At 50.6% G+C, this 16,061-nt stretch overlaps 1 protein-coding gene and 1 pseudogene across 2 annotated transcripts in view; both read right to left on the reverse strand.

Moving 5' to 3' along the window:
• The window catches only part of LOC122441016, a 4,313-nt pseudogene extending 1,694 nt beyond the window's left edge, over nucleotides 1-2,619 (reverse strand).
• Nucleotides 2,096-16,061, reverse strand: part of NOTCH3 (notch receptor 3) — a 39,428-nt gene continuing 25,462 nt past the window's right edge. For both annotated transcript variants that reach the window (XM_043467124.1, XM_043467125.1), the window contains exons 28-33: nucleotides 15,423-15,507; nucleotides 12,148-12,310; nucleotides 9,857-10,161; nucleotides 9,444-9,591; nucleotides 5,032-5,129; nucleotides 2,096-4,214 (exon numbers count right to left, since the gene is read on the reverse strand). In XM_043467124.1, the coding sequence (XP_043323059.1) occupies nucleotides 3,159-4,214; nucleotides 5,032-5,129; nucleotides 9,444-9,591; nucleotides 9,857-10,161; nucleotides 12,148-12,310; nucleotides 15,423-15,507 (1,855 nt within the window). In that variant the 3' untranslated portion in view covers nucleotides 2,096-3,158. The remainder of the gene's footprint in view (nucleotides 4,215-5,031; nucleotides 5,130-9,443; nucleotides 9,592-9,856; nucleotides 10,162-12,147; nucleotides 12,311-15,422; nucleotides 15,508-16,061) is intronic.

Below are 16,061 nucleotides of genomic sequence, written 5' to 3' on the forward strand. Positions count from 1 at the left end.
CAAAGAGTGATTTGGCCCTAAATGCCAACGGTACCAACATTGAGGAACCCTAGGCTAGAGGATAAATATGGGACCCAAGTGAAGTCAGTACAAAATCAACACCAAGACTAGAAGCTTCTCAACTCTCTGGAATGTACAAGATGGTCTATGATCCTTACACCTATTTTGTTAACACAGAGAAGGAAGATCAGAGCTGTGGAAGTGGGAAGAGAAGCCAGGTTGAGTACCACGTGGAACCTGGGGATGAAACTGATACCCAGGGAAAAATCTGTAGAGATGAGTATCTCAGTCCAAATGAGGTCAAATGTTGACCTCATTTGAGCCACTAGATCAAATCTCCCCTGAAGCAGATCCTTTTCAGCTATATGAACTGACTGGTTTTTGTTCGTTTTAGCTAGCTGGATAGACTTTTGTGTTACCTGCAACCAAGAGTGCGCCAGTTGACAGGGGGAACCAATGAACATTAAAGTTCCCCTTTCCTGGAGGAGCCCAGTATAAACACAGCCTTGTCTTGTGCATAGTTAACTGCAAGACATAAAAACCCATTCAAGGTGGAGTACTTATTAAACGATGAACCAGTCTCTCCAAACCCCAAGGAAGCACGAAGTATAGTTGAGATCCGTGCAAAATCAGACTTAGGCACTTAGAAGGCAATTAATAAATACCCACTGATGGCAAAGCTATGGTTTTTGCAGTAGTCATGTATGGATGTGAGAGTTGGACTATAAAGAAGGCTGAGTGCCAAAGAATTCATGCTTTCAAATTACGGAGCTGGAGAAGACTTTTGAGAATCCCTCAGACAGCAAGGAGATCAAACAAGTTAATCCTAAAGGAAATCAACCCTGAATATTCACTGGAAGGACTGATGCTGAAGTTAAAACTCTAATCCTGTGACCACCTGATTCGAAGAGCTGACTGATTGAAAAAGACCCTGATGCTGGCAAAGATGGAGGACTGGAGGAGAAAGGGGTGACAGAGGATGAGATGGTTGGATGGTCTCACCATTTCGACAGACATGAGTTTGAGCAAACTCCAGGAGATAGTGAAGGACAGGGAAGCCTGGCATGCTGCAGTCCATGGGGTCACAAAGAGTCAGACACGACTTAGCGACTGAACAACGAACAACATTGATGTCAATGGAATATATGTTCAATTAACTGGAATTTCCATTTGGAAATGAAGTACTCCCTCCAACATCCTGGAACCATTTGAGTGCTCATCTCTAATTCTCCCATGGAATCTGATCCTCCCAAAGAAGACTGCATAGCTCCAGTCTTCTGCTGTTTTCTCATCAGTACCCAGCACCCCAAATTGCCCATCAATATTTCTCCATCTCTCTTGGCCTTAGTAGCTCCACCAAATGATACCTTTCTTGGCACCCTCGTTTTAAAAACATTCTCAAGCAAGAATCTGATTGGCTCAACTTTAGTCAGGTGGCCACCCCTAGTCCAATCAATGGAGTCATCCATCAAAAGAGGAAGCAAAAGTAGTCAGCAAGTGAGCCAGATGGTTTGGCCCCAAGATGAGAGCTCAAGTTAACAACAGGGTTCTTGGGCACCTTCATCAATAGAATTGATCGGAGGCCAGATAAGAACTTCAGGCAAGGTTTTATTGGGACCCCTGTTGCAGCAGTGGGGAGTGAGAACAAACAACAGGTTCCCTTTACTTGCTCATTTCCCAATAGCAGAGAGGGGCGAGCTGGTTCCTTATATGGGGTAAGTGGGGGCGGGGGGTCCAGGGCTTGAGCTGGAGGGGTGGCTTCGGTGGTACCCAGCCCTCAGGTGGCATTGTGTGCAGGAGGCATGCACAGTACCCTGTTCTTGCTCCCAGCTCTTCAGAAGCAGCAGTTGGGGTTTTCTGGTCTTTTTGTATCATTGTCCATAATTGCCCCCTGTATACATACATGCCTGCAGGTATTTTTAGTCCCTTACAGTTTCTTTGCATTTTGTTGCTCCAGGAGAGGTTTGTCTAGGTGCAAGCACTGCAGGAAAGGGTCCCAGGTCCCGTGTCTCGGCCTGTCTCAAAGTTAATGCTGAAGAGACCAAAACCCCACACTACCACCACCCCTCCTTACCTAGACACACAACAATGACACTGGTGTTAACTATTCCTTTATTAGGTGGTGAGGGAACAGGGGGCTGTACAATGCAAGGCCTGGGGACTTAGCTACACAGGGATTGTGACCAGAAGCTATATTACAAAAATAGCCTACAAATACTTCTATTTTGCCCTGGGGCTGGGCCAGGGGGGTACCAGGAAGAAGAGGTGCCAGGCAGGCAGCTCCTTCTCTTCCTGCAGGCCCACTGTTTACAGGGAGACAAAGTAGAATGCACACATCTCCCCTGGTCCTCATATTCCCACCAGCCACCCCACCCTCCCAGTTCCCAAAGGAAGAAGGCCCACACCCTAGGATGGGGGTGGGGGGACTGTGGGCGGGCTCTCTGGGCCAGAGGGCAAAGCTCTAGAATAAGTTCCATCTGGAATGCAGTGAAGTGAGGAAGGTGGAGCAGGGAGGAGGCTCCCAAGTCTCACCCGACCCCTAGCCCCGGAGGGTGCGCCCAAGGGTGCCTACTTGGTACACACCAGGGTTGTGTACTTGGTACACAGGAGCCCGGTCATGCCTGTGTACTTGGTACACAGAATCCAGCTTGGCCGAATGGGCCCACAGACTCAGCCCCACGGGGGCACTGGGGGGGTTCGCAGGGGGGCAGAGAGCATCTCCATATATATATTTTGTAAAAAATAATAATAATAATAAGTTTGTTTAAATGAATTTGTTTCTATACAAAATGTAAAAAAAAAATAATAATAATCCACTTGTGTCAGAGCAGGAGGAGTGAGAGAAGGGGGCCAGAGAAGGCAAGAAAAGGGGGGAAGAGAGAATGGGGGTAGGGGGGTATTGGCCACAGGATGAGGGGGGAGGCAGGAGGATGTCCTAGACTCACCACAGGACCCAAGGGTGAGGGTCAGCCTGCACCCCTTATAAATAAAGGAAGACTGAAACCCTAGGCTGGTGACCTATCTTGGTCACACTGCAAGGAGAGTGGGGTACAGGAGAAAACAAGAGACAGAATGAAATGGACTAAAAGGGGAGACAGAGAGAGGAATCATGATGGGGTGCCCCTTCAGCCTCCCCAAATCCAGGAACTGGGGAGCCCTCAGGCCAACACTTGCCTCTTGGGGGTGACTTCAGGCTGGGGCCCTAGCTGGGTCTGGGCCTGAGCAAGAGCGCCAGGGACCGACAGAGGGAGCGGCTGGGCCGACAGCGACCCAGCAGCTGTGGCCGTGGCCCCGGTGGCAGTGGCTGGGCTGGGCGTGGAGTCAGACCAGTCCGAGAGTGAGGGCGGGGAGGGGCTGGCCCAGTGCTCGGGGGACTCGGGGGATGGGGTCAAGTAAGGGTGCTCGCTGGGGACCCGCAGGAAGCGGGCCTTGGGGGGGCTGCCGTGGGCCCCAGCCACTGCGGGGAACTCCTCGCCGTGTCCTGGGGCGGCCAGGTAGGGCGGGGGCCGCTCCTGGGGGGACACGGGATTCCCGGGGTTCAGGAGCTGGGGTCCCGGGGCCAGCGGCAGCAGGAAGGAGGGGCCTGGAGGGGCGGGCGGGGGCAGCCGGGCCCAGTCGAGGGGTACGGCCACGGGGTTCAACAAGCCCAGGCTGAGCACGCAGCCCCCAGGGGGCTGGCGCCCTAGACCCGCCCGGCCCGCGCCACCCAGCTGCGCCAGAGACACGGCCGTGGCCGTGGCGGCCGCGTAGGGCCCCTCGAGCGGGAAGCCGCCAGGGGACGCGGGGGGCCCGCCAAAGGCCCGCGGGGAGTCCAGCGAGTCCACGGGCGAGAGCGTGACCGAGCTGTCGGCCAAGGGCCCCGGGCAGGCCAGCGTCAGCTTCTTGCCCCGCCCCCGGGTGCCCTGCGGCCCCAGCCCCGCCTTCCCTGGGGGCCTCCGGCTCTTCTTGGCCCCGGCCTGCGCCACCTTGAGGCCGGGGAGGAAGGCCCCGGGCGGGCAGAGCAAGGGCCCCAGGCCGTGAGGGCCAGGCGGGCTGCGGGGCCCGCTGGGCTGATCCAGCAAGCGCACGATGTCCTGGTGCAGCCTCTCCTGGGCCACGTCCCGGGGCAGCCTGTCCAGGTGGTCTGTGATCTCCCGGTTGGCAAAGTGGTCCAGCAGCAGCTTGGCCGCCTCGAAGCTGCCCTCCCGGGCGGCCAGGAACAGTGGAGTCTCTTCCTGTGGGGGCCCGGGAACCCAAAAGATGTCAGGGTCACGAGTCAGGTTAAGTCCTGCCTAACATCACAGAGGCCTCTAGTCTCTGAGGGAAACAGAGCTAAGAGTTCATACTCTGCAGCCAGACAGACCTTGATTGGAATCTCAGTTCTGCCTGGGGGAAAAACTGGGCAAGTTCTTTCCTTAAAGCCCTGTTCATCCAGCACCTATTAAGAAACTTCAGGGCCCAAAGCCAGGGTGAGGTGAGTGAGGCACTCACCTTAGGCACAGAATTTAAGGGGGTGGCGAAAAATTCTGTTATCAAAATAAATGGTATATAATGCAGTTTTTATAGTTAAGATTAATGCAAAAAAAAAAAAAAATCCGTAACAAATATAGCATGGAAATTTTAGATAAAGATGGAATCTACCCCTGCATTCTTTTGAACCTCATTTTTCCATTTGTGAAATGAGAGTAATACCACCTTGCAAGGGTTTTCAAACAATAGTCATAATAGCTATCTTTTGTTGTGGATCCGCTAAGCACTTTACGAAAGGATTAGCTCACTGAATCCTTGGAAGAGGTGATGAGGTGGGTACTGTTGCTTCTCCGTTTCAAAAATGTGAACAGAAGTGCAGAAGAGTTAAGTAACTTGCCCAAGGTCATGAGCAACTGCCATCCAGTTCCTCCTCTGATCCACTATTGGAACCTCATGGGCCCTGATCCCACACTGGAACGCTGGCTACAGGCAGGGTGAGTGTCCCCACCAGCCTCCCCCAGTCTCCTCTCTACCTGTGGCGGCTGTGCCAAGGCTGAAGGCGATCCAAAGGCTGGGGCTCACCTTGCTATCCTGCATGTCCTTGTTGGCTCCGTTTTTGAGCAGAGCCAAGGTGGCCTCCACGTTGTTGACAGCTGCAGCCCAGTGTAAGGCCGATTTTCCTAGGGAAGTGAGGAGAGGTCAAGGTCAGGACCCGGCTCACTAGCTGCCCCTCCCCCCCACAGGGGGGGAACAGGAAGTGTCTAAATATAGGCTGGGATGGGGGGGAGGCTTACCAGAGTATCTGAGTACCTGTGTTTGGGTCCATGTGTGCACTTTCCATATTTGGTGTAACTTTCCATATTTGGGGCATATTATGTGGGCCTCACTAAGTTGTACATACAGCTGTGCTGTCCAGTGCAACAGACAGTCACATATGGTTCTTTAGTTTATATAAATTACAGAAAAAAAAAAAAAAAGGAGTTCCCTGGTAGCCTAGTGTTTAGGATTCCAAGCTTTCATTGCTATGGTCTAGGTCCAATCCCTGGTCAGGGAACTGAGATCCCACAAGCTTCACAGCATGGCAAAAAATAAATTAATTAATTAAATTGGTGTCAAGACAGTTTAATGGGGAAAGGATAACTTTCTCAACAGATCGTGCTGGGGGGCTTTCCTGGTGGTTCCACGGTGGAGAATTTGCTTGTCAATGCAGGGGACACAGATTTGATCCCTGATCTGGGAGGATCCCACATGCCTTGGAGCAACTAAGCCTGTGTGCCACAACTATTGGGCCTGTGGTCTAGAGCCCAGGAGCAGCAACCACTGATGCCCTTGAGCCTAGAGCCCATGCTCTGCAACAAGAGAAGCCACCACAGGGAGACGCCCACACCCTTCAACTAGAGAGGAGCCCCCAGTCACTGCAACTAGAGAAAACCCACACACAGCAACGAAGACCCAGCACAGCCAAAAATAAATAAAATTATTTCTTTAAATGGTGCTGGTACAACTGGATCTCCAAATGCAAAAGAACAAAGTTGGACCCCTACCTCACACCATATACAAAAAATAATTCAAAGTGAATCCAATATCTAAATGTAAGAGCTCAAACTATAAAACATTTACAAAGAAACACAGGAGTAAATTTTCACAAGACCTTGAATTAGGCAAAGGATTCTTGGATATGACACCCAAAACACAAGCAACAATAACAACAAAAATAGATAAACTGGACATAATCAAGATAAAAAAACTTTTGTGCTTATAAGGACATCATCTAGAAAGTAAAAAAGAAAACCTATAGGGAAATTCCCTGGCAGTCCAATGGTTAAGACTCCACGCTTCCACTGTAGGGGGTGGAGGTTCGATTCCTGGTAGGGGAACTAAGGGCTTGCCTGATGGCTCAATGGGTAAAGAATCTGCCTGCAATGCAGGAGACACAGGAGACTCAGGTTCAGTCCCTGGGTTGGGAAGATGCCTTGCAGAAGGGAACGGCAACCCACTCCAGGATTCTTGCCTGGAGAATTCCGTGGACAGAGGAGCCTGGTAAGCTACAGTCCATGAGGTGGAAAGAGTCAGACATGACTGAGTGACTAACACACACAAGGACATCACCTAGAAAGTAAAAAGAACACCTACAAGAACTTCCCTGGTGGCCCAATAGTTAAGACTCCAAGTTTCCACTGCACGGAGTTGGGGGTTTGATTCCTGGTTGGGGAACTAACATCCCATATGCCGTGGGGTGCAGTCCCCACCGAAAGAAAATCTACAAATATAATAAACCTACTGTATGTTTGATAAGAGACCTAGCTAGAATATATGAAGAACTCATATATAAAAAATAACCCATAAGTCATAAAAAGACAAATAACCCAATTTAAAAGTGGGCAAAGAATCTGAATAGACATTTCTCCAAAGGTATACAAATGGCTAATATATTGAGCATTTGCTCAACATCATTAGCCATCAGGGAAATGCAAATCAAACCACATTGAGATACTAAATCACATCCACTAGGGAGACAGTACAAAAAGACAGAGAAAAACAAGTTGTCAGTCGGGATGTGGTGATATCGGAACCTTTTTTATACACTGTTGGTAAGAATGAAAAATAGGGCAGCCACTGTGGAAAACAGTCTGGCAGTTCCTCAAAAAGTTAAAAAGAGTTATCATGTGACCTAGCAATTCTGCCTCTAGGGATACATCCCAGAGAAATAAAACCATGTCCACACAAAAACTGATACATGAATTCCATAGCAGCATTATTCATAATAGCCAAAAAGCAGAAACAACCCAAATGTCCATCAGTGGATGAATGCATAAACAAGATGTGGTGCATCCACATAATAGAGCATTGTTTAGTCATTAAAAACAAAAAAGGGGGTTTCTCTGTGTGTTCTAGTGGTCAAGAACCCAGTGGTTAAGAACCCTGCCACACAGGGGACATGGGTTCGGTCTCTGGTCTGGGAGGATCCTGCATATGGTGGAGCAACGAAGCCTGCGAAGCACAGCTACTGAGCCTGTGCTCGAGAGCCCGGGAGCTGCAACTACTGAAGGCCCTGAGCCCTGCCGCCCGTGCGCCACAGCAAGAGCAGCCCATGCACTGCAACTAGAGGGGAGCCCCCACTTACCACAACTACAGAAAGTCAGCAACGAAGACCCAGAACAGCCAAAAATAAATAATTCAAAAAAAAAAAAAAGAGGGAGTTCCCTGGTGACCTAGTGGTTAGGATTCTGGGCTCTCACTGCTATGGCTGGGGATCATTCCCTGTCAGAGAATTGAGACCCCGCAAACCTTACAGTAAAGCCAAAAAACAAACAAAAAGTAATACTGGCACATGCTATCATGTATATACCTGCTATTTGCAGGCTCATGAACCTAGAAAACATCACGCTAAGTGAAAGGAGCCAACCAAGAAAGATCACATATTATGTGATTCCATTTATATAAAGTAGAATACACAAATCCTTATAGAGAGACAGTACATTGGCAATTGTCTAAGGGCCACGGAAAATGAGGGGGTGTGGAGGGGTGATGGCTAAGAGGCAGAGGCTTCTTTTTCAGATGATGAAAACATTCTAAAATTTATTGTGACAAAAATAAAATTAAATTTATTGTGATGATATTTACACAACTTTGTGGTTATACTTGGGGGCTCCCCAGGCAGCACTAGTGGTAAAGAACCCAGCTGCCAATGCAAGAGACATAAGAGATGTGGGTTGGGAAGGTCCCCGTGGAGGAGAACAGGGCAACCCACTTCGGTATTCTTGCCTGGAGGATCCCAAGGACAGAGGAGCCTGGCAGGCTACAGTCCATGGGGTCACAAAGTGTTGGACATGGCTGAAGCCAACTTAGCACACACACAGGTGGTTATACAAAAAAAAAAATCACTGGATTTTACACTTGAATGAATTGCATGGTATGTGAATTATATGTCAATTCAGCTATTTTTTTTTTTTAAGGCAAAGCAAAGGTTAAAATATTCAATGAAATAAAAGACTCAGTTCTTTGTTCGCCCCAGCCACATTTCAAGTGCTCAGTAATCACCATGCGTTGCCAATAGCTACCATATCAGATAGCACAGACCAAGAGTATTTCATCATCACAGTTCTACTGGCCAGTGCCCTTCTAGAGCCATATTTCTCAAGCAGGGGTGATTTTCCTCTCCGGGGCATTTGGCAATGTCTGGAGATATTTTTGGTTGTCACATCTTGGAGGTGGGGTGCTACTGGGATCTAGTAGGTCAAGACCAAGAACACTACACTGCACAGGGTGGCCCCTATGGCAAAGGATGATCCAATCCCCCAATGTCAGTGTTGCTGAGATTGAGAACACCCGGCTCCAAAGATGTTTCTGAGAGTCCAAGTGTGTCTGTGGTCATGTGAGGTTCTCTAGACACAAGGCAGGTTGCTGTTGGGCAAGCAAGCCACCTCCAAGCAAGAAGTGATCCCCACCTACAGGCTGGCTGATTTGCAAACTTGACACCAGTAGTCCAGCAGGTGGCACCAGTGTACACTCGTCTAACAAAGCAGATGGAAAGATGGAAAGAACAGCATGCTTGCCTGCTTCGTCCTTCAGTCGTGTCCCACTCTTTGTGAAACCATGGACTGTAGCCCACCAAGCTCCTCTGTCCATGGAATTTTCCAGGCAAGAATACTGCAGTGGGTTGCCATTTCCTACTCCAGGGGATCTTCTTGACCCAGGGATCGAACCCATGTCTCCTGTGTCTCCTGCATCGTCAGGCAAATTCTTTACCACTGAGCCACCTGGGAAGCCCCACGTGGAAAGGCACCTTTTTCTAAATCACTGCAGCACAATATAGGCTAATGGGTGTCATTTTTTAAAAAATAAATGTATGAGAGTGTAAGTCCATGTTGAAACCCTGTTATGAGTGCATGGGTTTCACTGACCGGGTCTCAGTGTGGGTGTGAGTTCACACCAAGTTAGGGTCCCGGTGACACTGTCTCAGCCCCCACCCACCGCTACCCCCTGCAGCCTACCGAGCTCATCCACAGCATTGACATCAGCGTGGCTGGCGATGAGCTCTTCCACCATACCCTCCACCGCCAGGCGGGCTGCCAGGATCAGTGCCGTGGAGCCGTCTGCCATGCGAGCATCCAGGTCTGTAGAGCGGTTCCGGATGAGAATCTAAGGGAGATGGGGGTGCAGCAGGGGTAGTCATGGCAAGAACAAGGGAACAAGAAGCACCCCCAAGCCCTCTGAGGACCCCAACCAATGTCTCCCATGGAACCGATGCGTTCAGGGAGCAGCTACTTGACAGTAACTCTACACTCATATATCCCCATTTCACAAATGAGAAAGATGAGCTCTGACAGGCAGAACCAGGGCTCAAACCCAAGTCTGTCTGATGTGCGTCCCAGCTCTGAAGTCCCAAGAGGCAAGCCGATCTCACCTGGAAGACACCCTGGGCATCGGCAGTGACAGCTGTGTGCAGGGGGGTGCGGCCAGAGTGATCCTGGGCATTGGTGTCTGCCCCAGCGTCCAGCAGCCGCTTGGCCGCGTCAGCCCGGGCATAGCGGGCAGCCAGGTGCAGGGCCGTCTCGCCAGTACGGTCGGTCCGAGCCCCAAGCTGTGCTCCCTGGCAGATCAGGTCTGAGATGATGCTGGCTGATGTGTCTTCTGCCTCGTCCTCCTCGGTTGGGATTGGCTCCAGGGCTCCCCCGCAGAAGGAGGCCAGCATTAGAGGGGTGAAGCCATCTGTAGGGACCAGGAGTGTGTCAGAAAGGAGGCGGACACAGGGCCTTCCCAGGGAATACGACACTGTATTAGGAGGAAGTGCACTGCATTAGGAGGAAGTGGGATGTGTGGAAGTACAAGATCGAGGGGCCAATCCTCCCATCACACACACGCACACTCACACCTGGCACACACATTTGTGCCAGGTACCCCGAAGCCAACCCAGGATGAGGCTTCACAGGCATTTGGTTTGTGACAGGAGGCCTCCTAGGCAGTAGGGCACACAGAACAAGGGAGAAAGTCAAGCAAGTCGACGATGACCACATTCCTGGAGAGTTATTTCAGCCTGAGTTATTTCACTTTGTCAGCAAAGGTCCATCTAGTCAAAGCGATGGTTTTTCCAGGAGTCATGTACAGATGGGAGAGTTGGACCATAAAGAAGGCTGAGCACCCAAGAATCGATGCTTTCGAATCATGGTGCTAGAGCAAGGAGATCAAACCAGTCCATCCTAAAGGAAATCAACCCTGAATATTCAGTGGAAGGACTGTTGCTGAAGCTGAAGCTCCAATACTTTGGCCACCTGATGCGAAGAGCTGATTCACTGGAAAAGACCATCACGTTGGGAAAGATTGAGGGCAGGAGGAGAAGGGGGCAACAGAGAATGAGATGGTTGGATGGCATCATTGACTCAATGGACATGAATGTGAGCAAACTCCAGGAGACAGTGAAGGACAGGGAAGCCTGGTGTGCTGCCGTCCACAGGGTTGGGAAGAGTCAGACACGACTTAAAGTCTGAACAACATTTCAGCCCGATCCCAAAGGCGGACTCTGAAAGCTGAGTTGTACCCAGAGTTGTAATCCACCTTGAGACAAAGGAGCTGAGTCTTTCATATACCTGCATCCACTGCTTAGGAGCTGCACCGAGGGACACAAAATACCGAGTACCTGGGGGCCTAATGGGAGTCCAAAGAGTGCCACAGGTGCGAGTCATTTGGAGCAAAAGCAAAACAGAGCTGCAGGAGGCATATTATAAAATGTGGCAAAGACAGACCCAAGAGGATTCAGACACCATGGTCTGCTCTATTCTGCAAGAGCATTTGCTCTTGTTTTCCTTAGGAAGCCACTAGCACCCCATTCTCCATTCTCAAGCCCTAGGTAAAGGCAAATCCCCCACGCAGGGACAGGCATATAGCCCAGGCCTGTCAATCTGCATGTTCCAGGCCCCAGGCCACACTGATTGGCCCACACACGGGGCACGTGACCTTAGACCATCCAATCAGAACTCATCCTGGGAGGACTTCCCTGGTGGCCCAGTGACTAAGAATCTGCTGGCCAAGGCAGGGGACCCGGGTTGGATCCCTAATCTGGGAAGATCCCACATGCTGCGGAGCAACTAAGCCCGTGTGCCACAATTCCTGAGCCTGGGTACCCTAGAGGCGTGCTCCGCAACACGAGAAGCCGCGGCAACGAGAAGCCCCTGCACCGCAACTAGAGAAGACCGGTGAGCAGCAACAAAGAGCCCACACACCGCAAAAAAGACCCAGTGCAGCCAAAAATTTTAAAAATAAATCAATAGCTTTCATTAGCCAAAGATACAATAGTTTGAGCATCAACAAGAATGTGTGCATTAAATTTAAACATAACAGCTACATTTAAAAAAAAAAAAAAACACCTCATCCTGGGACTTTTGCTGTCACAGATGAGAAAAAGGTTTTGTAATGCCTGCAGGAGAAAGACGGCCTGGACTGGAACCAAAAGCTGACAAGTCCAGGATCCAAATGTGCCTGAGCTTCTGTTTACAAGAGCCAGTAAATAAATCCCTTGTTTTACTTAAGTTAGCTTGAGTTGGGCTATTATCACTTACGACCAAAAGTCCTGACTAACACACACACCCACAGACAGCCAGCCAGACACACCCAGCTGTCCCCAGAGCACAGACTCAGATGGAACCTCTGATGAGCAGGATGGATCAAGGGCATTCTGGAGGCAGGGGCGCCATCACTGACCTGGACCGCGCACGTTGACATCCATGCCATCCGCATCTGCATCGCCCTGCGGCGGTGTCAAGGCCATGGCTGGTGCCATGCGGATGTCAGCGGCAACCAGGTGGTGTTGAGTCCACTGGCGGCAATCCACAGCGTCCTCGGTCCCCACACCAGGCTCCTCCACCTGGAGGCACAAGGACCCAGGTTCTCACAAGGAATTGGGAGACACAGAGGGACCATCTGGGCATTCTCACAGATTTCTCTCACAGAGATGCACACACAGCGGGTGCCGAGAAGCCATTAACGTCATGCTTGATAGGGACTTCCCAGGTGGTTCAGTGGTAATGAATCCGCCTACCAGTGCAGGAGACACAGGTTCGCTCCCTAGGTCAGGAAGATCCCCTGGAGGAGGAATGGCAATCCCCTCCAGTTCTTGCCTGGAAAATCCCATGGATAGAGGGATCTAGGAGGCTACTGGAGAGGGCAATGGCACCTCACTCCAGTACTCTTGCCTGAAAATCCCATGGACAGAGGAGCCTGGTGGGCTGCAGTCCACGGGGTCACTAAGGGTCGGACGCAACTGGGCGACTTCACTTTCACTTTTCACTTCCATGCATTAGAGAAGGCAATGGCAACCCACTCCAGTGTTCTTGCCTGGAGAATCCCAGGGACGGGGGAGCCTGTGGGCTGCCGTCTATGGGGTTGCACAGAGTCGGACACGACTGAAGCGACTTAGCAGCAGCAGCAGCAGCGGGCTACAGTTCATGGGGGTTGAAAAGAGTCGGACACGACTGAGCGACTGAGCACACACAGCAGGACTAAACAGAGCCTGATCAAATCAGATCTGAACTTAAGGACCCAGGTGGGGAGTTTAATTTCATAAACGGGGAGAGCCAGGTGACGGACAGCTAACAGGAAAAGGTCCTGTTATCCACAGGACCCTTCACTGTGGATTTAGTGTCTGACACTGTCCCTTAGTAGGCTTGTAACCCTAGAATTCTGAGCTTCTCATTGGTAAAATCAAGATGATGCAGTCAGGGACTTCCCTGGTGGCCCAGTAGTTAAGGATCCGCCTGCCAATGCAGGGGACATGGGTTTGATCCCTGGTCCGGGAAGATTCATTATGCCTCGGAGTAAATAAGCCTGGGCACCACAATGACTGAGCCCTCGCCCTGGAGCCCATGCTCTGCAACAAGAGAAGTCACCGCAATAAGCAGCCTGCCCATTGTAACTAGAGAGAAGCCCTAGTCTCCACAACTAGAGAAAACCCACTCAAAGCAACAAAGATCCAGCATGGCCAAGGATTAACTCATTAACTAACTTTAAAAAAAAAAAGAGAGATGATGCAATAATTCCACAATACCCACATAAACATTCTGCACCATATACTTAACACCCACTTTTGGATGAGAAAGTAAGGGGAGAAAAGCCTGAGGCAAGCAGATTTCTTTAGCTGTCATTTGCAATAGAAGTATCCATTTTAACAAACATTAAAACACAGACAGGGGGAGAAGGGGACGACAGAGGATGAGATGGTAGGATGGCATCACCAACTTGATGGACATGAGTTTGAGCAAACTCCAGGGGTTGGTGATGGACAGGGAAGCCTGGCGTACTACATACAGTCCATGGGGTCACAAACAGTTGGACAAAACTGATTGAACTGAACTGAAAACACAGGAAAAGGGAGGAGACTCCCTGGTGGTCCAGTGGTTGGGACTCTGCACTTTCATTACAGAGGGCCACAGTACAATCCCTGGTCAAGGGACTAAGAATCCATAGGCCACCCAGTGTGGCCAAGAAATACATAGGTAGGGCAGAGGCAGCTAAGCATGGAAGTATATATCAATAGCTGCTTTATAGCATCCTCACAAAGATGAAATAAGAGGCTTTGTGTACATCCCAGACATTCAGCAAGCTTCAAAGTATGCTAGCAGGAACCTGTTATGAATTGTGCTACCCCCAAATCATATGACATCACAAAGGTTCATCTAGTCAAAGTAATGGTTTTTCCAGGAGTCATGTACGGATGTGAGAGTAGGACTATAAAGAAAGCTGAGCACCAAAGAACTGATGCTTTTGAACTGTGGTGTTGGAGAAGACTCTTGAGAGTCCCTTGGACTGCAAGAAGATCAAACCAGTCAATCCTTAAGGAAATCAACCCTGAATATTCATCAGAAGGACTGGTGCTGAAGCTGAAGCTCCAATACTTTGGCCACCTGATTCAAAGAGCTGACTCATTAGAAAAGACCTTGATGCTGAGAAAGATTGAAGACAGGAGAAGGGGGCAACAGAGGATGAGATGGTTGGATGGCATCACCGACTCAAAGGACATGAGTTTGAGCAAACTCAGTGAGATGGTGAAGGACAGGGAAGCCTGGCATGCTGCATTCCATGGGGTCGCAAAGAGTCAGACACGACTTAGCGACTGAACAACAACAAAAATCATATGATGAAGGCCTAATCCCCCAACATGACTATATTTAGAGACAGAGCTTTTAAGGAAGTAATTAAGGTTAAATAAGATCATAGGGGTGGAGCCCTAATCCAATAGGACCAGTGGAAGAGGAAGAGACACCAGAGTTCTCCCTCATTCTCAGCACACAAAGAGGAAAGGTCATGTGAGGACACAGTGAGAAGACACATTCTCAAGATAAGAAGAGCCAATCCTGCCAGCACACTGATCCTGGACTTACAGCCTCCAGTGTGTATCTGTGCATGCTAAGTCGACTCAGTCGTGTCTGACTCTGTGCGACCCTATGGACTGTAGCCCACCAGGCTCCTTTGTCCATGCGATTCTCCAGGAGAGAATACTGGAGTGGGTTGCCATGCCCTCCTCCAGGGGATCTTCCTGACCCAGGGACTGGACTCACATCTCCTGCCTCTCCTGCACTAGCAGCCAGGTTCTTTATACCATCAGTGCCTCCTGGGAAGCCCCAGCCTCCAGAGGTGTGAGAAAATAAGTGTCTTGTTTGAGCCACTCAGTCTGCAGTATTTCATTATGGCAATGCTCGCTGACAAAGACAGGGCCCATGGTGTGGCCCCTGGACAGGAAAAGACTAGCTGGGGGTGTTCTCAGGCAGGGCACGCTGGGCTAAGGTGGCCGCATCAGAGAGAATGCAGAGTCACTCTCTGGGGTAGGGGATCCCCTCTGGAAAGATGCCAGGAGCAGGATGGGGTGGTTGCCATGACTGTTTTCCAGAACCAGGGACAGCGGGGATTCCCCTGGCTCTCCCACTGACCACTGGACCCCCACCCAGGACCCTGAGGGCAGGGGTCACAGGAGGGAACACAACCTTCAGTCGCTTGGCCTCCGGGCACTCTGTGTCCATCCAGTCGGTGGCCACCTCCCCCATCAGACTCTCACCCTTGGCCATGTTCCTGTGGGGACAGTGGGGAGGGGTGAGGGACAACGGGGTCAGCAGGGGCAGGGCCCACAGGGTCAAGAGACAGGGTCTAAGGACCGGATGCAGGATGCGGTCAGGGTTGCAGGGGATACTGTCAGGGGTTGTGATGGGTGACAGTCAGGTGGAACTGGGGAAGGGACAGGAGTCAGCGGTCAGAGCAGTTGTCTGTGGGACAGGTGAGGGTCACAGGCATACAGCATGGGTTATGGCAGATGACATCATAGTCATGGAAGACAGAGTTATCCTCATAGCAGCTGAGAGATGTAGCCAGGAATGAAGAGGTTGTGGAGAGGCAGCAGAGGGCACAGGGTCACAGGAGAGGTAAATTCAGGGATTAGGACAGGGTATGGCTGGAGTCTTGAGGGGCCGGTCAGGGAGGTGGAGGTCATGGCCAAGGCCAGGACTGAGGATCCTGGGGAATGAGCACTGAGTTGGGGTGGAAAGGCGAGAAAGGTGAGAAGTCAGGTCAAGAGTCAGGGTAGGTTATTCTTGAGGCTTTCAATGGCTAAGTCAAAGATCTCTCGGTAA

The sequence above is a fragment of the Cervus canadensis genome, chromosome 4, assembly GCF_019320065.1.
Source record: "Cervus canadensis isolate Bull #8, Minnesota chromosome 4, ASM1932006v1, whole genome shotgun sequence".
NCBI lineage: Eukaryota > Metazoa > Chordata > Mammalia > Artiodactyla > Cervidae > Cervus > Cervus canadensis.